General features: G+C 41.3%; 1 protein-coding gene across 1 annotated transcript in view; it reads left to right on the top strand.

Annotated features, from left to right (window-relative positions):
• The window catches only part of SLC9A2 (solute carrier family 9 member A2), a 34,866-nt gene extending 15,533 nt beyond the window's left edge, over positions 1–19,333 (top strand). Inside the window, exons 4-12 of the mRNA XM_075426345.1 lie at positions 4,015–4,232; positions 5,572–5,774; positions 8,609–8,698; positions 9,995–10,065; positions 11,511–11,672; positions 12,262–12,358; positions 13,242–13,373; positions 15,267–15,357; positions 17,466–19,333. Of these exons, the coding sequence (XP_075282460.1) occupies positions 4,015–4,232; positions 5,572–5,774; positions 8,609–8,698; positions 9,995–10,065; positions 11,511–11,672; positions 12,262–12,358; positions 13,242–13,373; positions 15,267–15,357; positions 17,466–17,836 (1,435 nt within the window). The 3' untranslated portion in view covers positions 17,837–19,333. The remainder of the gene's footprint in view (positions 1–4,014; positions 4,233–5,571; positions 5,775–8,608; positions 8,699–9,994; positions 10,066–11,510; positions 11,673–12,261; positions 12,359–13,241; positions 13,374–15,266; positions 15,358–17,465) is intronic.
• The last annotated feature ends 4,992 nt before the right edge of the window (positions 19,334–24,325 follow it).

The following is a 24,325-nucleotide window of genomic DNA, read 5'->3' as shown; positions in this document are numbered from 1 at the left end:
GGAATAGTACTTACCTGAAGAGTAACAAATAGTGTACAGCACCATTTGTTATGCTGATGAACCAACTCATCAGTTAGTTGAAACTAATTGAATGAATGCAAAATGTGACCGAAAATATTGTAAGAGTGTTGTCCCTTTAAATTCTGGTGGTTAAGCATGGTAAGTGTTTTAAGTTACAGCTTGCAAAGATCCTGATTAATCTGGTGACAGATTCGTATCAGACATCTATTTACAGTGTCTCCATTACCTCAGGATCCAAAAACAAACCATGTCCAGGGCATGCTTCCCCACTCCCCAAGCTGCAGGGCTTTCCTAAATGACTATAATCATGAAAATGATTTATTTTAAGAGGGTAATAAATAGTACTGAGTGTTTTGTTCTTGTCTTTGATGCAGGCACGACAGCCCTAATGTTTCGGGCAGTAAGCTGCCGTTTGCAGACTCTGAAACGACCACAGGTCTGGACATGGCTGTTCTGCAGCCTGCCCACTGCGTTCTTGCTGTATTGCATTTGCCAGCCCCACTGTGTGTGTAGTCCGCTGGAGGTAGCCGGGATGCATCAGGCTTGTTATACTTGTACACATAAACTTTGCATGCACAGGAGAGCTGTCATGACCCGTGACATAACCTGAGATATTTGTAGGTCTGTCAGGGCAGCCTGTGGCTTGTGGAGAGCTGGTCTGCCACTGAACATGAGAGTTCAGGAGGGTGAAAGTGTTAAGTAGATTTGAGACCCTTCTTCACATACACTTTTGAGGTTGGTCACCAGAGCTATGTGCAAACTGAAGAACTGGGGAATGTTTGACAGCTTTTGGGCTTGGGTGTATGTCCTGGCCAAGTCATCACTCCTGGTCGGCCCAAAACCCATGCATGGCCCTGGTCCACTCCCACTTTCTTCCTGAGATATGCAGGCATGTGTGTTTGTGGAATCTGTCATAGAATCATAGAATCATAGAAAGTTTTGGATTGGAAGGGACCCCTAGAGGTCATCTAGTCCAACCCCCCTACAGCGAGCAGGGACACCGCTAACTAGATCAGGTTGCTCAGAGCCCTGTCCAACCTGGTCTTGAATGTTTCCAGGGATGGGGCCTCCACTACCTCTCTGGGCAACCCGTTCCAGTGTTTCACCACCCTCATTGTAAAGAATTTCTTCCTTACATCTAGCCTAAACCTACCCTGTTTTAGTTTAAAACCGTTACCCCTCATCCTGTCACTGTTGTCTCTACTAAAAAGATTGTCCCCATCTTTCCTATAGGCTCCTATAGGCTGTCACGGGATCTGTGACAAGTCCCCAGTCTGGACAACTGTAAGGTCAGAACAAGGAGGAGAGCTGTGAAGAGCATCAGCAGTCTATCTGTATTTGCACAAGGGTGGTGAAACACTGAAATGGGTTGCCCAGAGAGGTAGTGGAGGCCCCATCCCTGGAAACATTCAAGACCAGGTTGGACAGGGCTCTGAGCAACCTGATCTAGTTAGTGGTGTCCCTGCTCGCTGCGGGGGGGTTGGACTAGATGACCTCTAGGGGTCCCTTCCGACCCAAAACTTTCTATGATTCTATGAATCTATGATTCTATGATTCTATGAAATGCAGGGCCTCTGTTGTCCCAAACTCATGCTCAAACTAGAAACGCCACTGAACCCCTGAGTGCTGCAGGGAGAAAGCTTGCAGGCTCATGAAGTCTGCTTCAGTTCTTCCACAGTGGATCCCACTTAGCCACGATGAGCTCTGCTTCCCAGACAGCATGCTACTCTTGGGCAACAGAGGATCTTTTTGTTCAAGACCGTGGTGAAATCAGCTGACGATGAGGAGAGAGCTGACAATTACGTCAGTACTAAGTGCAGGTGGGGGCCTGGGGTAGTTTTAGTGAAGCTTTCCTTCTTTTTAGTCTTGGAGTTTGCTTAGGGTTGGAGCTAGCTTTTGCATGGCAATGGCCATTTTGTTTCATGCTGTCTAGATCTGCCTCTCTATTACCAAGTATAGGTGGATGAAAAGGCAGGGTGAATGCCAGGTTAGGTGCACTGTTCTGCTAGCAAACCCTCTCCACCTGTGTTTGTGAGCCACTGCCTGCCCAGTTGGAGTGTGTCTGTCTTGACATCAAACCCTCTTCCCTGGGTTTTATTCACCCTGATTTGCCTGCAGGGGCTGTGCTGCTTATCAGAGGTCGGCAAAGTACACTGTGCCCTCTCCTGGTGTCCACGTGTCCTCCCAGATTTGTCACCCAGATTTGTACTGCTGCCTGGTCACTTTGGGGATGTGGATATGTTGGTGGGATCAGAGATCTACAGCTATGTTTCAGATCTTGGCCATTGTCCTCCAAAGCAGGCCATGCTGGCTCCACGTAAGAGAAGGAAACTTCTGGACAAAACTGACATTAATTAATTAGGAGAAACATGTTCAGTGTCTGCCAGTGACTACAGCCTCAGCTGCTGCTATGGCCACTCTCTTGCAAATGCTAGGAAGGTTTATTGTGTGAAGGTCCTATTGAAGTTACTGCTGCTTCTTGAATTCCCCTTTCTGCTTTGCAAAATTATTTTTTTAAATCCCTTCTTTTAGAAAAAAGAACATAGACTTGTGTTCGTACTGTCAGTCAGCTTTTTCTGAGCTCTCCCTCAGTATGCCTTTTCATTTACACTTACATTCGGGGACGTTTGAGTTGTTCAGAGATGGGGTTCTTGGCAGGACATATTCAGCAGAAGACTTCCTGCAGTGGGAGCTCCATGAGACATGGGAGAGTCTTCTTCAGCTTTTTCCAAAGAGATGCTGGCAAACCTACCATCCTCCTCCATGGGAGACATCAGTGTGGGGATTTCAGTAGGAAGAGATGTCTCCCCTATGTTGGCAAAAAATTGTAAACTGAAAATCTGGTAGAACTGGGATAAATAACCGTACAACAAGTCCTCATGGACTGTATTCAGAAAGACGACATAAACGCACATCTGTCTGTCTGTTCAGCTTTAGTGTACATTGTTTGACTGAGAATCTGTGCATGGGTGTGTATAATATTTTTAACTGGGAAATCAGAGAAGATATGTTTTTGCCTTAGATGTAGAACCAGGAGCGACAGCTACTTCGCAATGCATCTTGCTTTAGTTACCCACTCTGAGAATTATTAGGCAATTCAGACTGTGCTTCCCTACACTGAGGCACCACCTTCAGATTATCCTCCAGCCAGCTCTGCTAGCTATCCTTAAACCTGTAAACCTTGTAGCTGAGTGGTCCTCAGCCATCCCTGCACCATGGGCAACCGTACTGAGCAAGTGATCTACGGCCAGTAATGTCATTCTTTGCTCTTCCTGCTGATTAAGAAACTCTGTTTACTAACACAGGCTCCGAGCACGGACACGTAGGCGTACTTGCAGTAAGCCCTGTCCTCTCATGTGTCAACCGAGATGCCCATTTCATTCATTTGTATGTGCTTTAAATGTGCAACAGCGTGATTTCTGGGCGTGTTTTTCTCCTGTTCAGCCCTGTGCACAGGCAAAGCAAACAGTGCACTAGAGACAAATTGTCTGTAGCCTTGCTGCTTACTTTGCCTGGAAAGAGGAGCTAGCTACTGTCACTGCCATTGAGGATGGGAATGGTTTGGTGGGACAGCTGCTGGTGGGAAGGGAGGGAAGCCCTGCCCCATGACACGCCGTTGCCATCCTGTCTGATGTCCCTCAGCAGCAATAGGAGTAGCAATTCCTGTTCTCCAGGGATGTCCCTGGCTCTCCTCAGCTCTGCCTTTTCCAGAAAACAGAGTTTGAGTGATCCCTGCACAGATCACAGATTTAATATGTGATAAAACTCTCCATATACTGATGCCTTCTCAGAAAAAAACCCACTGTAGAAAAAAAAACTCATGCCCAGAACTGTAGGTTCACCAAGTCTATTAATTTGAGATTGGTTATGGAATAAGTTATGCTTTGTATTTTAAAGACGACTATGGAAAAGAGAATAGTATGCTGCAGAAATAAGAGAGGCTAAAAAAAAAAAATCAAGCCAATGAAATGTGCGATACTGTTTGCCTTTCAGGATTACAGCTTGTGCCATGACCATGAATAAATATGTGGAGGAAAATGTTTCCCAAAAATCCTACACAACAATTAAGTATTTCATGAAGATGCTGAGCAGTGTCAGTGAGACCTTAATCTTCATCTTCATGGGAGTGTCTACAGTTGGGAAGAACCATGAGTGGAATTGGGCCTTCGTTAGCTTCACCCTCCTTTTCTGTTTAATCTGGAGAGCGCTGGGTAAGCAAATCTTAGACTAAATGTCAGTATTCTTTGCAAGTGAAACTTTTTACATCTCATCAAGTAGAAAATGCCAAAATTTAGGCTGAGTCCCACCAGCTTGTAGAATGGTCTTGTAGTGTGTGTTAGATCTCAGGGTCTGCTTCCACCTTCCCCCAGAATGGAACCTAAAAATCAGTTTGGTCCTGATACTGCCCATCTAAAGTCAGAGGCAGTCTGCTTGTTAATCAGAGGACATGTATTTAAATAAACATTTGTTTACAAATAAGTAAATTTGGCTTAAAAGAATTAGCAGTTATACAACAATAAAGCAAGTTGTGGGTTTTCTTTTTTATTTTTGTTTACTAGCTGTGGTATTTTCCCAGTCATTGGCATAAACAGCATCAAAACAGGAAACGCTGTAGTTGAAGTGTTGTTCAGTTATATATTGTGAGGAAAAAATTCCTGTAAGAAACTGCTTGATCCCTCCTGAATTTGCATACTAGCTCTTTGGCTTTGAGACCTGAGTGCGGGTCAGGCTCATAGGTCTTAAACCTGCCCCTTGCCCTGGTTCCATCTGTAGTGGTTTGGCCCCTGTGTGAAGGCAGCTCGTGCTCTGATCTGCCTCTGCATCCCCACTTCCAGCTCCCACGTGTCCTTCCAGTGCAGAAATCTGGACCATTTTCCCTCCTGCACCTGCAACCCCACAGTTAATATCTTTGTGCTGAAAAGCAGCCAAGCAGCCTGACTGCCCCCCAGCTCCTGGCCCCCATGCTTGCTCCCTTCACCTACCATTACAGCTTAACTCCTGTCAGCCAAATCCCTGGAGCCTTTGCCTTAGGTACACCAGCATGCGCTTGCATCTTCTCCCTCCATCCCCAGTCCTTAACCCTTCCTGTCTGTGTGAGTAAAATTAAGTGAGTGAATAGCAGTCTGCAGGATTCAAAGCACAGATTGGTGGAGGTGACAAACCAAAGTGTTCAAAAGCACCTCAGATCCTATTAAGAAAAGAAATTAGGAGTTTTGGTCTATACTGACACAGAGAATTATTGCTAATTCTAGAGGTGCAGAGTCCAGCATCTAACTGTCTTGTGGAGAGCAATTTGCTGCTTCAGGTCCTAAATCCAGCTGACCTGAGGTGGTTAGCTCACTAAACATGTTGAAGATGATGCTCCTTAGGCACTTTAAATTTTTCTTCCATGGTGTTTTCAAGCTGCTAAGTAACATTTCATTTCTTCAATAATATATAGGTAAGAAGCAAACGAAATTGTTTTAAAACAAATATTAGCATTGTGGGGGATTTCTCTGTAATTTAATTTCCTTTTTTTTCCCTCCCTGTATTTCTGTTTTTTTCCCTCAGGTGTTTTTGTTCTGACTCAGATCATTAATGTGTTCCGGGTAGTGCCTCTCACTTTTAAGGACCAATTTATTATCGCCTATGGAGGCCTCCGAGGAGCTATTTGTTTTTCACTTGTATTTCTGCTTCCTCCTGCTGTGTTTCCCAGGAAGAAGTTGTTCATCACGGCTGTTATCGTGGTGATATTCTTTACCGTTTTCCTTCAGGTAATGCCTTTCCTCTTCTGGACTTCTTCTTTCTCAGACAGGTTGTAAGCAAGCAGTGGGTAGAAAAACAAATGTCCTAACTTACTGGAAGGAACATACTTGAATGTACTCTCCATGGTCGTAGTTTAATAAAAAATGCTATGCAGACTGCAGACAGGTAGCAAAAGTATGCCAGATATTAAGTACTTATGCTAACATGTAAGTAGTATTAAGCATTTAAGACCTAGTGAGGTTGGAGTAGAGGTAAAAGATAATCTGGGTACAGCTCCAGCACTAATTCCTTATTAGAATGTTTAAAGTTGTGCATTTACTCAGGAGTTCGGTGTTGGATACAGTGCACAGTGAACATGGAATGGAAGACACTGAGGGCACTGAGACGTGAACTGGAGTGCTTGAGTCTGTGTGTTAGGCAGTGATGCTGCAAACCAGACAAACATCCATCCAAAAGCACCAGGTGTGCGGAAGAACATGAAGAACTTGTCTCTGGTGTCAACCTGGTCATGGAGGCCTGGTCAAGAGTGACTGAGAGAGGGGCAAGTCACTGAAACCAACAAAATGTAGAGGAGGCTAAGCCCCTCAAATTAACCTGTCAGGCTAATCATTATCCAGAGCAGTGAGAGAGATGCAGGAGGCTAGTACGCAGAATTTCAGGTCTGTGGGAAAAAATATATTTTGTTAGCTTGCCTTTTACATGGATAAAGGTGTTGTGGGAAGTAGCAAGGATCTGTGCTTGTGCTTGGGAAAGAGGAAAAGGAGGCTGGAGCAGCTGGAGGTCAGTTAATTGACCTTAGCATGTAAGCTGTGAAAACTGATTCTGAAGGATAGAATAATTTAAAATATGGAGGTAAATGGAATGTGTTATGAAATGCAAAATGGTTTACCAAAGGGAAACTTGGTATCATTCTTTGATAAGGCAGTTTATTTTCTGGAGTAACCTGATCTGCCTGGATTATTGTAAAATCTTTAGAGGAAGGCTACAAAGGAGTCTGTTAGCTTAACTACTCGTTAAACTGAGGTTTAAATTGGCATTAGGATGATTGTAAAGTGAATGAGGAAGGAGCTGACAGTTTGTCCTATAAAGGGAAATAGAAGCATATGGTCCTTTGGGTCAGAAAGGGTCTCTGGGAGTCTGTAGTCCAATGCCGTGACCAAAGCAAGGCCACCTTCAAAGCTAGATCATGTTGCTCAGGGGCATGTCAAGTCGAGTTCTGAATATCTTTACGGATAGAGATTCTGTAGCCTCTCTGGGCACCTGCTCCAGCGTTTGACCACCCTGGGCAGTTAATAGGCTGATGAGATGTTATTAATGGAATTCCTCAAGGATCGTTCTAGGGGCTGCTTGTGTTTAATATTCTTATTATTCACCATAATAACACAGAAGTGGAGGAGTTTTTTGTTGCTGATGTTTCTTTATGACAGGCTTTGGCAGGTGTTCTCAGGATGACAGTGAGATAGGGTGTCATGTAGAAAGAAGAAAATAACCAAGGGCCAATATGTTAGAAGCAGAATGAAATTTAACAGTAGTAAGTGCAAATGTGTTCTTGCTAGGACTTCCTTACTAGGGATTTCTATTGTGAAATGGGAACCTTTCATATGGAAAAAAATAGAAAGTGAAAAAGACACAGGTGTACTAGTTGATAACAGGGTAGAGTTTAAGCCACCAATGCAGTGGGGACAGAAGAAAGGCAAATCTGATCTTAAGATGTACTGAGACAGGTATTTCCACCGGAGAATAGTGTCATGTTCTAGAGTGATCATGGGACTGGTAAGCCTGTTGTGTGAAAGAAGACTGGGATGCCTTGGCCTTAGCCAAATGAAGGAGAAGAGGGAATATAATCACTGTTTATAGGAGGGAGTGAACACCAAAGAAAGAAGAACACTGTTTAAACTAAGAAGACAAATGTTGGCGCAAGAACAAAGTGGTACAAAGTGACCATGATGCAATTAAGAAGCAGCTTTCTAATTATCAGAACAATGCGCTTCAGGATGAGTGTTCCAGTATGAGCAATGGGGCAAAGAAACCCAACTACTTTTAAGATAAAGCTTGATTCATTTACGGAAATAAATATGTGACCTGGTTGGGATGGTAGGGACTGATCTCAACACTGAGAGATTCATTCCTCTCCCCTGTGCCAATGTGCCTACACAAGTAAACGAATTATGTCAATTCTTCCACAAATAATTGTTTAGAACTATTATATCATTCTGGGGTAGCCAGACGCTTATGTTCTTTGTCTGAGAATAGTCAAGCAAGGAAACATATTTACAGAAAGCCTTAGTGCCACGGGTGTTGAATGGCAATTTTAGTGCTAGTGTTGACACATCTTTGAGTATCTGTTTTGGAAGTAACCACTGAAAGAGAGGACTTCATATGTTTGCTTTGGAATGACAGGGGATCTGTTTATTAATTCAGGAAACAAATGAGGGTTTTTCTAATATATAGTAGAACTGGAAAAAAGTTTAAAAATACTGTGGATGGGGTAATTGACATATTCCGGCTGGGATTTGTCAGGTTGCCCCTCCTTGGACCTCTTAGCTCTAGAGAGCCCCTTCCTTCCTTCTGTTGCATTGGTGGAGTCTGTGTGGTGACAAGGACTTCATAGCTAAGTGCAATACCTGCTAATAGTGAGACCAAATTCACTATTACAATTATTGTGTCAGGCTGGATTTTTGGGGTTAGGAAGGTGAAAGGCTATCCAGAGCTAAAAAGATATCCACAGACATTTTCAATGCTCTGACAGAGATGGAAAAGACCCAGAGGCTTTGTTTTTTCTTTATGTTTATGGAACAAAAACCAGAACTATTTTCCTCTTTTTTTTTTTTTGCCTTCACAGGGAATAACAATTCGCCCACTGGTGGAGTTTCTTGATGTCAAAAGGTCAAATAAAAAGCAGCCTGCTGTCAGTGAAGAAATTTATAACAGGGTATGTTGCAGTTTCAGTGTCACAGATGAAACTCTCATATAGATGAAATTCCTAGTGGCTTTCAGTAAGACAAGGATTCAGCATACAGTATCACAGAGGGGCACAAACTCTTTTAGATTTCTTTTTGGTAGCTGTTATAAACACAATGACTGTAAAGCTTATATTTAACTTTTCACAATTATCAGAATTAGCATTACTACGTATCATTATTTCGGAATCTTCACTTTCTTAATTGTTCACCTCTTGAGGTAAATTAACTTTTTGTAGTTTGTTTCATGTATTAGATATGTGTTATTTTAGAACAAGCTTTGGCAATTACGTTGCATTGCATTAGAGTTAGTCTAATTAAACAAATACAAACTCCTCCTAAACACACTCTTAAACTTAATTCGCACATCATCAGACTCTTCATGGATTTGTATTTGGTATGTTCATGTCTCCAATCATTGCAGTTATTAGCCATGCGTATTCTGAATATATTTCTCCTTGCAGCATATCTGTGGTAGGTGGTTTGAAATGATGAATAATAAGGGCCAAATTCATCAAAGATCTGAATCTAGGCATCTAAAAGTCAGTCCTTTTAGAGCTTAACTTTTGGACGTATCTACCAGGATTTTCCCCTGAAATCGAGAGCCTCCTGCTATAGTACTTGAATTAAGAGCAAATGAGCTGCCTCTGGGGATCAAGGGAGGTGTTAGCTGAACTGATTCACTCTTTAGTAATTCATAATAGATTGAGGAAGAATGTGTTTCTAATATTAGGTGCTCAGGACACTTTGAGGTGTGGCTAGACCACAATCCCCTAAAATAGGAGCTCAGGACCTGATGCTGGGTATCTTAGCTCTGCCTGTGCATCCCGAGGGGCCGGTGCTGGTGGGGGGAGCTGCTCCCCCCTCAGTCTCTCTCCTCCACAAAGTCATACCTGGGTCACTGTCAGGCCTGGGGAAGTCCCTGAAGAAGTCTCAGGCATAGCCCTAAATGGTTAGGGAGCTGAAAAGAAAGGAAAATATGGGAAAAACAAGTTACCTGCAGATTCAGGCAGGAACTGAGCAAGACTGACATTGTGGAAATTAGCAACTAACTTCTGTACTTTTGGGGCTGTGAGCTAAGGAAGCTCCAGGGGAGCAAAACATAATCCAGCTCTGAGTTTGGTTAGACTGCACTTAGTTAAACTGAAGCATCGTCCTGAATTCTGACTAGACTTTCCTGTTTTGGTGTAAGTTAGAAACTAATATGTCTATGGGCAAGCCAACTGATGTCTATAAGTTTATGTAATGAACCAATGTTTCCTCTTTAGTTCTTTGACCATGTGAAGACTGGAATTGAAGATGTGTGTGGACACTGGGGTCACAACTTTTGGAGAGATAAGTAAGAATGGCATTTAGAACTCTTTGTTAGGCTCAGCAGCAACAAACGAAGGCTGTTAGGCATCATATTTCATTTTCAGCATTTTATTCTTGAAAGCGGATGGGTGTTTTTAGAATGTGTGGGTTACAAAGGGAAAGCAGCAAAACAATGTCTTTTTACTAAACCACAAGCAAGTAGAACAAAGTCTCTAGCTGCGAAGAAAGATAGCCCTCTCATCCCAGGATTGTACCTTCTGAGGGTGCGTGTCCTCTCCCTGTTTCTGACCGTTTCAGAGCTTTTCCTGTATGTCTGCTGAGCCTTTCATCCCATGTGACTTTCCTCCTGCAAATCGTATGTCTCTATGGTGTCAAGTGAGGGGTTAGTTCCCTATTTGATGGGAAACATACGAAAGCTTTGGGGCTTTCTCTAGAAAGGTCAAGGCACTCGCTGGCATGAGGTGCATGAGAGATCCTAATGGCAGGCAGCTCCACAGTTTTTGATGGTATTATTTAAGACTTAGTGTCAGTTAAGAAGATCACCACGGGCAATACCTGAATAATTCATGTTTTCGCTCGAGTTGCTGAATCATCATCATCACTGGTTTGGATCTAACTCCCTTTTCTCAGAAGCACGCTCTTTTACACCCAAATCGTTTAGACCCAAAGTGTGGGCATTGCTCCCCCACCTTCTAGTTGCTGCTCCAACAAGAGTTTAAAGGAATAGCACCAGCAGGAAGGGCTAAGAGCCCTCCCCAAATGACTTGAGGGCATGGCAGTGAGAACACTTTCCTGACAGATGTATGACATGGGGCACAACGTCCCTTTACTCAGCCTGGTTCTCCTCCAGTCTGTGTGTGATCTCTGATTAACAGATTATGTAGCAAAGGAGAGTCCCACCTCTTCATGACCTTCAGAAACATTTTTGACCCAAATTCAAGAATAATTTCAGAATGGCCAGAGGGCAAAATATTTCCTGACAAACAAAATTACCCCAGCTCTAATAAATATTTTTTCACTAAGCATGCATGAGGGTTGCAGTTCCTTTAGAGGAAGGGAGAACATCCAGAGTTTTACAAAAGCAGGCTATAATTTCAAAGAAAAAGCAGCCGCTGCAAGCTTAAAACTTTTATTTGTTATTACAGTAAATATTTAATGTTCTCTTTGTCTCAGTGAAAATGGAGAATTAAAAATAATATTGTCTAATAACATGGAATAACTAAAAGTTAAAAGCTGCTGCTATGGAGGCTGTCCATTAACGTATTAACCAAAACATAGGTTAAGTCTGTCTATCTGAAGCAAAGATGAATTTGACCTTTTATTATGTTACTCAGCACTAGGTTATTAATATGAACAAACACATTCCCAGGGAATAAACTCCTTCACAATTGCATTAGCTACAGTATATTGGCTTTCCTTAACTATGCACAGTAAAAATTAACTGGCTGGGTTGGTTTGCCTTGTGTACAGGTTTAAAAAGTTTGACAATAAATACCTGCGAAGACTTCTAATCCGGGAAAACCAGCCCAAATCCAGCATTGTTTCTTTATACAAGAAGCTGGAAATCAAGCATGCCATTGAGATGGCAGAGAGTGGAATGATAAGCAAGGTCCCATCATCAGTGTCTCTCAGGTAAGCAAGCAGTGCCAGCGTGGCCGAGTGTTTCGTCAGGGTCACGCATTGTATTTCACAGCCCAGTCTGTGGGCAGGATAATCACTTTGACTGAGGACACTTCGTGTCCAAATGTCACCTGAACAGTAAGTGCATACGAAACAAGAGTGTTTCGCTTGCAGCTCACACACGAAGTGCTCGGTGAGCTGCGTTCATCTGGAGCGTGTAGTTTTACAAGGGCAGCTGCCCACAGGAACATTGATTTGCCATGTAGAGCGCAGCTGGATTTGAACCAGTGCCTGCCCGTCTGCTGCGAATAGCTACAGGAGAAGCCTGAGGGGCATTTTAAAAAGTACCTTAATCAAATTTACAGTTTAATGTAATTTATATAAAATTTTGAAGACTGACTTTTGAGCCTTACCGCTGACTCAAATGAGATCAAGATTTGATTCCTACATGTTATGTTTTCACCTGTTCCTCGGTTGTTTTGAAATGTTGTTTCCGATTCTAACAAAGGAAATAGTTCAAATGTAATTCCCAATCATAAAAGTAAAACATTCTTCCTCTCTCTCTCTTTTTTCTATTTTCCATTTTTTTTCCTTGCCGCAGTGAATATCAGGAAGGAAAGATAAAGCCTCTTTCTCCCACTGAAATGGAAAACATGAGGGAAATATTAACAAAGAATCTCTACCAAATACGACATCGAGTAAGGATGGAGTTTTGCATACTTAAATATCCCACTACTCTTGGAATATACTGACTACCTTCCCAACATATCTTTGGGCTAGTATATCTGCTGTACCATAGCATTATAATTAATGCTGTTATTTACTTTTACTGCCCATGAATCGGTGTCCTATTCTATGTACAGCAACATACTCATACTCCTTTATGTAAATAGCTTATACTATTGACAAAGCTTAATGTTTTTGTCATATTACCTGCAATATACTTACATTGTTTTAAAAGGATCATAGGTGCAAATTCAACCCAACACTGTCCATTTATGTAAGTATTTTGGTCACTTCATGATATGGGATTAGATTTCCCATTTGCCTCCAGTTGTGAAGCTGTTTGTATTAAGAGCAGAGGTGATGAGCTGGAAAAATAGTGAAATAAAAGCAAAAGGACATTTCACATCTAACCTCCTGTGGCTAAGTAGTTTGAATGCCTGAGCCCTTGGAAAACATTCAAAAGTGGAGCAAGCTTCAGCTTGCTGGAGGTAAAAATGACTTCCCCCTAGGTGACTCATTGCCTTCAAATGTGTGTCGTCTATTGACATATTGACTGAGCTAGTGCAGTGTGGGGGTAAACACTGTATTAAGCCAGCTTTTTCCAACTTCTCTTTCATTATAAATATCAGCAGGTTAAAAAAAAGGCAACAAATAAAACAGATGCTTGTGAAGCAGATGACTAAAAAAATGCTGGCATAATTACTGGTCTTGTTCATGTGCAGTATCATTTTGTTCACAAGGATTTATGATGCTTATTAAAACATTGAAGCAAAAAGCCTGTTCTGCACTTTGCATATAGTTCAACACATTTGACATTATGCTTTTCAGAATGTGACCACTGCTTTTATATTTCAGACAATGTCATATAACCGACATAGCCTGGCTGCAGATGCAAATGAAAAGCAAGCCAAAGAAATTCTGATCCGTCGCCGGCACAGCCTTAGGGAGAGCCTGAGGAAAACGAACAGCCTGTCTAGAGAAACCCCGGTACTTGCATTTTGGTTCTTCTATAGAAAGCAGCTCTTTGTAGCTAAATGTTATGCAAAAAAAAAATCTTCTGAAATGCAGAAAAAATAAAACCTGAATTTGGAAGACAACTGCTTGTGTAATGTCACACTTAGACCTTGAGTTGCACACATAGGCCCCTTAATTCGTCTTCACCCCTTCAGCAAAGCTTCAGTCGTGTAGAATGTGATATGGGAGTGGGATCTGCTGCCACAGTTTTATGTCAGAGGAGCTGAACAGGCTCCATACACAGTGTACTTGGAAGGGATGGTCAGTATTCTCTGTCAGTATCTTGAGGAGGTGTGGATGATCGAGGTTGAAAATGACTTTGAGATAGACAAACTACTTACATTACGCTCCAGAATATGGGAAAGAGAACTTCTAATCAGGTCAGTCAGAGTGAGCTCTTCATTTGAAAAATGTTGTGGGCTCTTTAGTATCATAAAATGTAGTCAGGACTTTGGGTTTTGACACAGAATATGGAAACCCCGTTCACCTACAAGAAATGCTGTGGCATGACAATATTTGGCTCTCTGAGGAAATCCTGCAATACCTTCACTGTAAACTTCAGACCGTATTTGAACGAAGCACACTGATTCAGGAGGGAAGCTGATCCCCCATATCATCTTCCCATTTTAAGTATCAGGGAAATTAACCATCCTATAAATACATATTTTCACGTTATAGGAATACTTAGTGACTATTGTCGCCATTGATACAATTGTCTTTCTGCAGCTAAGGCTGGAACGATGTCTCCAATAAATGCTATATCTCGTTTGTGATCATTAGCAGCGCTACTATGATGTTAATTGTGACAATAAGTTTGTTCCTCAGTGATTTTTTCCCTCTCAACCACAGTTACGTATGTTGTCGTTGTCATACAAATAAATGATTTACTAGGTGGAATAATGAAGAGACTCAGCAGGATGGAGACATTTTGGAGGCAGGGAGAGAAACAGGGTGTCTGACAGCTTTTTAAAATGCATAGGCTGTAATTTTAATAATAATAATAATGGATAAATCCACCACAGAGGGAAGTATAGTGGTCCTGAGCAGCACAACAATATCCAAAGAGGAAAAAAATCTCTCATGGAAAAAAAATTTCCTTTCAGGTTCCCTTTGCGTGTGCAACAATCAGTGAATGGTACACATAGAGGAGAGCTGTAGGCTGTAAAGGTTTTAAAAAATCTTTGTAACAAATGTAAGAAAAGATGCCCTTGAGAAACTTTTGAATTTAAAAAAAAAAGAAACCTGTCCTGGAAAGTACCTCTCGTGTTCCAGGAAGTATGAGGCATGCTCTGCTCCCAGGACCTTTAGAGCTTAGTCTTGGGAAAACAAGGATTTTATGCCCTGAACTGGTGCCTAACTTCCCCATCAACTTCAGCGTGACTAGTCAACTGTATGAAGTCATTTATATGTATAAAGTGCTTGCAGGGTCAGAATACAGATTAGTTCTTGTGACCAAGCTTCAGTCTCAACCTAGTTTTTACAGCTGACTAATAAAAAGTTTCAAACTGGAGTTGCATGAAGTGATGCCGTGCTTGCAGCGTTTGCCTTCCTTAGGAAAACCTGTACATGTGAGGTTGAGGTTAGAGAGCGTACATTCATTAACTTTGATCTCAGAGGGCATATCACCAGGCTTTCCTTTGATTAAGCTGCTTGAGATTACTCAGTCTTTACATTTGTTAGCACAGACCTCAACCAGCAATCAGCATTGAGTGTGTAGTGTAAGATCACATATTAGCTAATCCCAAACTACTCGCTAGCCCTATAGCTACATAAACCTGTTAAGCCTCGGTCATGTATCTTAACATACACTATGCAGGTACTTCTGTCTGCAGTAACTTAACATTTCTTATATTTCTTTGCATGCAGGCTGCTGCAAATACAAAAAGATTCCTTTCACTCCCTAAAAACACTAAACTGCCAGAGAAACTACGAGTGAGAAATAAAACATCCTCCAGAGGTAATGGAAAATTTTCTGCTGTCTCTTACTGTGCTGCAGTCATTTTGCCTGTGTAGCAGGAAAGCTTTTCCAGGGGTGATGTAGATAAATCAGCATATTGTTTTTCAAATAAATATTAAATGTTTTATGTGCACATGCTTTCATTCTAGAGTTAATACCTTCATAGCCTATTTATAGGTGTTGGATATTTGGCAGGGGTCTTAGAGTGTTAAAAGTGATCGGTCCTAAAGCAGATATTTGAGTACAGAGAAGTGCCCCAGCAAGCAGTCTTGTGGGGTTTTCTCAGTTCAAACGCTGTAGTGGCGTAGTCCTCCCAGCACATCTCCTCATGTGACCAAGCAGCAGCCCGAAACAATTCTGCACCAGAAACACTGCCATGGCTCATTCTCCTTGTTTTTATTCCATAACGTCCTGACCTCCCTCTTAGATTATGAGCCTATTTGGTTTCTTTTTGGACTGGGCTCAGGGTAGAGGACAGTGCTCTGAGAACCAAATCAGAGAGGAGGATGAGGACATGAGGTCTAATGTATAGTTCTCCTGAAGAACTCAAAATGGTGTGGTTTACAACCAAAATGTCAATTGATTTTCTGCCTAAGCTCACAGATGTTTTATGTTGGAGTTCTTGAATTCTAAAAAAGAATCTGGAGGAAGACAACCATTTGATGTGAAAACTTTGCCCAATTCTGCGTATGACGTTTGATTATTACTGGTTCCATTACCATGCGTATACCATGCTCAGGAGTATTTCCTTTCATGACAAGCAACCATCAAGATCTCTTGCTGGGAAGATTAAATCTCTGCACAGTCGCTAAAATTTCCTGATCCCCACCCCAATTAGTTTCCCACTCTTCCAAATTAATTTACCAATAGACCATGTTTTTTTCTGTTAATAATTACATCTTTGCTCTCCTGAATGTAGGATGCCTTTTATTCTGTAGTTACATCTGCAGAGGTCACCTACTGTCACCTAGAATTAAAAAGGAAATGTGCCTCCAGATTATTCAGTTGTCAAAAAATATATTATTTGGCATATTTAGGGGGGAAAAAGCCTGTAAACACAGTCTGATGAAGACATTCCTTGATATGTAATTATCTGGGTGAATGAACAATTATGTGGTGATATATTTTGTTGACCTCTTCCTCACCTTTTTAAAAGAAATAACATGTAGGCTACTGATGGAAGTTGTTCCTATGACAGTTGCACAAGATGCAATTCTTTGATATATTTAAAACATCATTTCTGACTTAAGTCTAAGAACAAATCTGAGGCATTCATAAACGATTGTTAAAGTGATTATCAAATGACTGAATTGTGCAAATTTTGATGAAGGGGTTAATCAGTTTAAAAGGAGTCTGCTGGGGAAAATACATGCACATGTGTGCATCCAGAAAGCTTCCAGCTTGGTTTACATCACAGCCATCGTTTAAGAGCCTTCCCTTAATGATTATGCCAGCTCTCCCTTGACCATTTTTTACCCTGCTGTGAGGGGGTGAAGGAGTCTGCAGCACTTGGAACCTGTGAGATTTGCCCTGTGGATTTTCTTCGATATCTTACATTCAGGCATATTAAGGACAGGATGTTTCCTCCCATCGGTACGCTGACCTTGGGAGAGTCTTTGCTCGGTGGAGTATTGATGCTTCTTTTGCAAAGTCAAGATTCTAGAGCCCCTGCACATGTTGTGCTCTGGAAATGCCTCTCAGATTAGATTTCATGGGACGTGAGGGTAAGAAATCTCATTTTTTGTATCCTGCTTGGATGCAAGCAGGGACTAGACCCCAAGTAGCTCAGAGGGAGACAGGTTTTTCCATGTCCATAGACAGAACTGGGGAAATGTCAACAGAACTGGGGGGGCACTGGGCGATTAAAGAGCAGCTGAGTGAGGACTTTCTAAAAATCACAGTGTGAGGGGAGGGATGTTTGTAAGTCAAATCTATCCTCTGTCCTGGTAGAGTTAAGTGTCTATTACTGGGTCTAATCAGAAAGCAACGAATTCAGGAAACATGGGGAAACTTTCTTCTATGGCTGCTCGTGCTCAGTGTGCTATTTGAATATTCCTGAAACAGTAATAGTCCGTGCCTAAAATTTTAATTTTGTTTTCAATTAACAGTGGGTGACAGCAGTGACTCTGAGATGGATGCCAATACCACAGTGCTCAATCTAAGACCCAGAGCAGGGAAGATCTTGAGAGACCAGAGGCTGAGACAGCAGAAGCCACCACCTGAGTTCAGAGTGGAGTGGAAGAACGAAGTTGACGGGAGCCAGGACAGCCGAGGAGAGCAGCAGGAGCCAAGCGTGTTGCCTCAGCCATCCATTGGGTTCAGGCAGCCACTGCTGACGAGACCAAGATTTGGCACTTTGAGCAGGGAAGATCTGACTGCAGACCATGGGTCAGCGAGACCTATGCCACCACCACGGTTAGTTAGGCAGGCATCGCAAGGGGAAAGGCCAAGGAATAAGCCTGAGAACCAGCCGTACTGACCATAGCAAAAAGAGAACTATGGGTAATAAACCATGGACATTTCGAATTAGGATTCTAAACTATCTGATCAGACTATGGGAGCCATTAGAAAAAAAAACCAAACAAGCCTCAATATGGATCTAACCACTTCCATTTGGGTAAAGTCAATGCCATTAACTAAGTGAAAAGAATACTGGAGCAACTGCAAAGCCGAAGACATGAAAAAAAAAATCTCTTTTATAAATAACTTATTGCAATGCTTTAATTACATGATTTCCACTATTAAGATAGGATGGAAATGTGCCTTATCACATCATCTCTTGTGGAACCAAGTCATGCAGGTTCAATACCCAGTTATCCATCGAAAATCATTGTTGAAAATCCGGTGATGAATGGGTTCTTAAAAAAATTCTGTATCATTTCAGATTTTATTTATAATCAAATAATATGTGTTTTAACCAGAGCTTTAATATGACTAACACTGAAAATTGCACAATGCACCTATCATATAGACTTTGTAAGAAGAATAAATATATTCCTGAAGCCCAGTCTGTTCGAAGAGCTGTGATGCAGAAAGAGGAAGAAGAAAACGAACAAGCTGTAAGAGCAGAATTGGAAATACAGTACATAGAGAGGAGTTGCAACAGAGACAGGACCTGAATAGCTTGAATTTTTACTTTCTGAATTTTTGGCAATGTGTTACCTTTGAAAGGTACTGAGAATTACCAAAGGAAATCTGAATTACCTTGACTTTCACTAATGTCATCAAAAGTGGAGAGCACCTAGCAGGACACCAGAAGCCCTAAAAAGAGAAAACTTCAAGCGGATAAATAATGTTCTTATTCAAAATTGCTTTTTGCACCTTAGTTTCTTGGTTGCAGTGCAAACATAGCAGTAGAATAGTTGCAGAGCACTGCACGTAGACAAGCAGTCTCCTGTTTGAGTCAGGGACCACTGAGACTCAAGAAAGCTCGTTCACTCATGCTTGTGACCCTGGTCAACTTGTTTTACTTTTTGTTTCCTCATCTGTAAAAGGGGAAAGATAATCTTTTCTTTGCCTGAGCTATGCACTCCAAGGAACAAAAATGTTCCGTCTCATTTGTTTGTACAGAAAAGTAGCACAGTGGGGCCCTGGAATCGATTGAAGTCACAGTGCACCTTAATAACACCCATAAGAAACACGGACTTCTTCATCCTGGAGTAAATGGCTGCCATTTGAGTGCATATGGGAAGGGAGGGTGCATTCAAATAAATGATACTTAACTGTAGCTCTCAGGAATTTGCACTTTCTGTCCCACTTAACCTGTCTTAAGTTTTGAGCTTGCTTTAGCACAGATACACATTTCAACACAATGCAAAAATCATTTTTGTTCTACTTGTTACAAGATTGATAACTTTCATTGAAGAATGTACACTGTGAAATCATGACTTTTCTTTTTCATTAGCACGTTTCTAAATCTGTGGGCAATAAGATTAATTTTTTTTAATTTAAGCTTGTTTTGAAAGAACTATTAAAAATCAGAGTTTCCTTTTAAAATCACAGGCTAGATTTATTTCAAAGGTTCACGGGATGGGTTGATAAATTAGTTTTATAAATGGGGATTTAAGATTTTCCTTCTTCTAAGAGCTTTTCCAAAATATTTATTTCATGTGTGTATTTGAAATGCCAAACCTTCCTAAACTCGTATTGGCACAGGTCTTTTAGCCTTGTTCCTCTGTTCCAGCTATGGAAGTTTCTGCTGTGTTTCAAATGCAAGGTCTAAGCTGCAGAGGGATGGCCATGTGAACCCTAGAAATCTCAATCAAATGTTCATGGCTAATAAAACAGGGTAAAACAAAGCCAGGAAGCTTTAAAAACAAATTTAGATTTGTCTTTCAACAGGAAAGTATGTTTCATCAGTAAACTTGTCGTCGACTACTCTGTCACTGCATCATTGGGATCACATTTGAGGAAGAAAGAAGCCTTCAGTTTAGATTTCAGTTTTGAAACCATGTCCTCCTTGCAGAGCAGACTGTTTAGATCAGGTCCATCTGAAATCTGACCAAATACATTAATGTGAAATGTTGCACATCAACATTTAGTTTACTCCCTGTGGAGCTTTCTCATTCATGTGCTGGTAATGACCAAGCAATTGGCTTGTATCTGGGGAAAGCTGCCTTTTTTTCAAATGGTTGTCATTTTTTATGGCACAATTTTAAATAATGAATGCAGATTTCAGGAACCTTACTGCTTTGCTGGTTGTCCATTAGTACAGTGTATGCTCAGCTAATTGGTGCTTAAAGTGGGTGCCCCACAGTATAAACACATCAAATTGGAGGTCGTTTGTGTGAAATATGGTCTTAAGCTCTTGATGCTTCAAAACGTGCTAGCACGTTGTTACCTTTCCAAAGCACTTTGAGATCCACAGAATCCAAGCATCAGGGCAGATCTCCAGCGTGGTTATGCTGTGAAGCAGAATCACAAATCTCCTGGGACTCTGTCTCCCTGCAATTGCTCTCCTCCCTTCCTCACTCCTGCTCCTCCCACCCTTTTCAGGCTCTTTTCCACTGCTGCTGGGTCAGACCCTCATCACCTCTGGGAACTGCTTTGCTGGGCATTCTCCTTTTCAGTAGCAATGACAGCAGCAGACGACACAGGCTGTGTCCCACATAGCCCTTCTCACTTAACTCTTGCCCTGGTTTGGGTCAGAAGTTTGCATTTTCCCGTCTTATTTTATTTTCCTGCAAAGGAAAAACAAGTTCAAATAGCACTTTTTGATCTTTTCTAAAAGGCCCACCTAACTTTACCTTCGAGAGACTTTTCCTTCATGTTGTATCAAAGAGAGTTTGTCTGCTGGAGAATGAAATGTCCAATAAATCTGTCCTCGAGCACCATCTGATGGGGAAAGTCATGTACTGACTGGGGACATGTGTTTCACTTTTTCAGGAAATCTCATCTTCAGCAGTGACTGGGAAACTCGCCAAATCCACATACAAATTTTTTGTTTCCAGATGGACTCTCCAGTACACGCTGTAGTATTGGTATTTTACTGCCTTAGTGATGAAGCACAATGCCCAGTTGTCCAGTTTTAGGGACAGCAGGAAAATACATATGTTACACTGATTTAGGGTTTTCTGAGAATTTCTTTCTACCTTCAGCTGCCCAGAGGCCTGCAAATTGAAAGTAAATAGGATAAGAAAGTAGGCGTAGGAAGGGCTAGAGAGTAGACAGACATCCAGTTATCTGTTTTAAGCAGATATTTGAAAGAGAAAATGAGAATAATTTGCCATAAGAGGCAAAATTGTAAGGGCTGTCCAACTTAATACTGAAGTATAATGCAAGCTCCACTGAAACCACAGGTGTTCCACAAAAAAAACCCATGCTGCATTACAATTTAGAAACTAGAGAATACACTTCCCCACTGAAGCCACATAAGAGATCACATGGAGAAACAAAGTTAAAAATTTGGCCAAAATAACATTCATGCTGTTACTAAGAGTATCTTGGGGTCTCTGTGAGCAAACACACTGCACCCTGCAGCCCCTTTTTCAACAGATGCCAAGTCTACCAATTCCAAACACCAGCAACATTTTAAGGCTGACACTGCAAGAAATGCTTCAGCTGGTCAGTGTTTCCAAAAGTGTCTTAAGTTCTGCCAACATCTTCCAGCTCCTGAAGAAAAGATGAAGGATTTTTAAATTGGGTGGATGAATGCTTTTTGTACCACAAGAGCTCTGATCCTATAAAAATACGCTTGTGAATATGCTTAGAACATGGCATCTGCAATACGCAGCCCCAGCCAGGGGGTCAAGTCAGAAAACATGATGGAGGGGGTATCAGGTCTAAGCATGAGGAGGAACTGCTTTAGGACACGGTAGAGAGAGAAGTCATGGACTATCTGATTCAGCTGCTATTTAAATCTGGGAGAGATAGGAAGACTAACAGTCCTTTTTTAATCCTTCCTTTTAGCAGATCATGATACAACTCACACTTTCCAGATAAACCTGCAGCCGTGCTTGACATTGTCAGTTCTGTGAATGACCATGAGGAAGCTGCCTTACAACTTTCCAGTCAAGAGTTTCATCTCCCTCTTGGCCTTTTGACTTTTTATTAGATGGCCAGCTAACTGGGGAGCTACTTAAAATGTAAAAAAAAAAAAAATGCAGCTTAATTCTCCTCTGAACAGCTGAAGGAACCTTAGCGTTTGTTAGTTAATCAAGATTGGGGCTTAGAATTGTCCCTCTTGGATACTGTGCTGAGCGACTTGAGAGTCTTATCCATCAGAAGAATTCTTGCAGGTGGCAGAGATATTCTAACAGGGCAACACGATGGGAGATTGTGTTAGCATCATTCCTCTCCCAAGTTGGCAAACACTGATGCTGTTCCCGCACAGCACTGACGTGCTTTGAAAGCCTTTTTATCCTGTGAGAACTGACATATGAGGGATTTAGACTGCAGAAGGGAAAGCAATAATTACACTGGCTGCTCTGATGAGTCTTACTGGGCCATGATCTGAAATGTGCTCACGTTCAAATCTGTGATTCGTGAGTTACAACAGCACCCTAATTTGCCACGAAAAGGCAATTTCAATACCCCAGTTTACGTCATTTATTTCTCATATCTAAGACCTCCTATTTATTACAAATTTGACAGAATGGAAGAACAGTTCCTATTGTGTAGCACATCTCAAAAATATTCTTTGATGTTAATTTAGGGTTTAAAATTAGAAGAAATTTGGCTTCATTTCTGCTGTAAACTAACTGTCTGTAAACTAACACAGTTGTTTTTCAAGACTTCCCTTTAAAACAAGCTCTACAAACTCTTTCATTTTTCTGAGAAAGAAATCATTTGATTCTCCAAGTTCAGGCTCCAATATACTCCTTTACAAGATTCACGATCAGCTCTTTGTGAATGAGTCTTCAAAATTATAGCAGTAACAGCACAGTCGAGTCTTGGGTTTTCAAATCCCAAAGCACCACTCTATAAAGTGTCCCTTGCCCAGGTGCACTCCACAGCACCCATAGCCAAATGGGGGCTGGCAGCACCCGAGCGTACCCACGGAGGTTCCCATCAGCTAGAATGCAATGGCATTGCAGAGTGCCTGAAGTCACGAGCAAGCCAGTTAGCAAGCAACGCTTGTCCTGTTTCGTTGCTGCATTACCTGCTCAATAATCAACCTGTTGTCAGAAAATGAAAATGGTACTGACCTCTGTGATGGTGCTGTGGTGAGTAAATTGAGAGAAAAGAAAACAGGGCAAGAAACTGAAATCTGCAGAACTGGTATGTTTATAAAGGATGCCTTCAAATGTATGCAGCGTACACCAACATGGAATAAATAGTACATTTGCTTCATTATTTAAAAGCAACAAAATCAGTACGTATCATCAGCTGTTTTACAGAAATAAATTACTATACTGTATACAGAGTCTCTTTAACATCATCTGATCAGAAAGATCAGAAAAGTAGTCACTGTTAAAAAAGTGAAATTTTCAAAACGTAAGAAACAAAAAAACCCCAACAACCCAGCCCTGCCTACAAGCCCAAGAAAACCAACCCAAAACTAAAGTAACAGCAGGCAAGAGAAAAATCTTCATTTGCAGTCATTTGCAGGTAGAAACTTTTTTTCTTTGGTCCATATTCAGATCTCCGTTTTGGTGCAGTCTTCAGATATCACAACTGGATTCAAGAAACTGCAGAGTAATTCAGTAAAGCCCACTAGACTGTAGCCATAAATAGCTGCAACTGCTCCTCCCTTAACTTTAAAAGGGGAGTTACATCTCCTCTCCTGGGATGTCATTTACTCATCACTATCTGAACTGGCACCATTATGGCAACTAGGAGGCAACACACGGGATCCAAACATGGTCTCCAGGCTCCAGGAACAGTAGTTTTAAGCACTCCATCTCAAAACTGGTAAGTTCCTCTTTTCTTTTATTTCTTCTTTTTGATTCACTGTCAAGCCACTTCTTGGTTGAATCCTTGGCTCCTGTGCCTTTTATGTGAAAAGTAGGCAGATTCAAATGATGATTTTAAGGAAAAGCTTGAAGAAAAAAAATGAAATATCTGCACTTCATATTGACTTGAACACCTCTATTTTGTGCTGTAGTTTCAGCAGAGGAAGAGAAGAAAAAATACAGTGGCAAAATGATAGACATGGAATGTCACTTCATTTTATTTCTGTTCCTTAAAAAAAAAAAGTGCAACTTTTCTGTAACTGAGGCTTTACAAAGAGATGTTTCTGCAGCACTTCAGAAATCATTTTGGCCTACAAGTAAAAAATGTTTCTGTTGCAACATTTCCCTGAGACCACAGCCTTCCACAGATTTCTCAATTTGATTATTTAATTTCATTTTTATTTAGCTTATATAGAGAACTATTTTTCAAAATAAAAATATTTGCTGATTATGGAAAGCACATTTCTCACATATGTAAACAAAAACAGTGAACTTAAAGTTTTCATAAACAATATGTAGGCAGCTGTGTATGTTAGTATAAACTGAATTTTATGGTGTTTACAGAATTCAGCTTT

Source organism: Opisthocomus hoazin, chromosome 1, assembly GCF_030867145.1.
Source record: "Opisthocomus hoazin isolate bOpiHoa1 chromosome 1, bOpiHoa1.hap1, whole genome shotgun sequence".
Taxonomy (NCBI): Eukaryota; Metazoa; Chordata; class Aves; order Opisthocomiformes; family Opisthocomidae; genus Opisthocomus; species Opisthocomus hoazin.
This window is presented reverse-complemented; position numbering and strand designations above follow the sequence as displayed.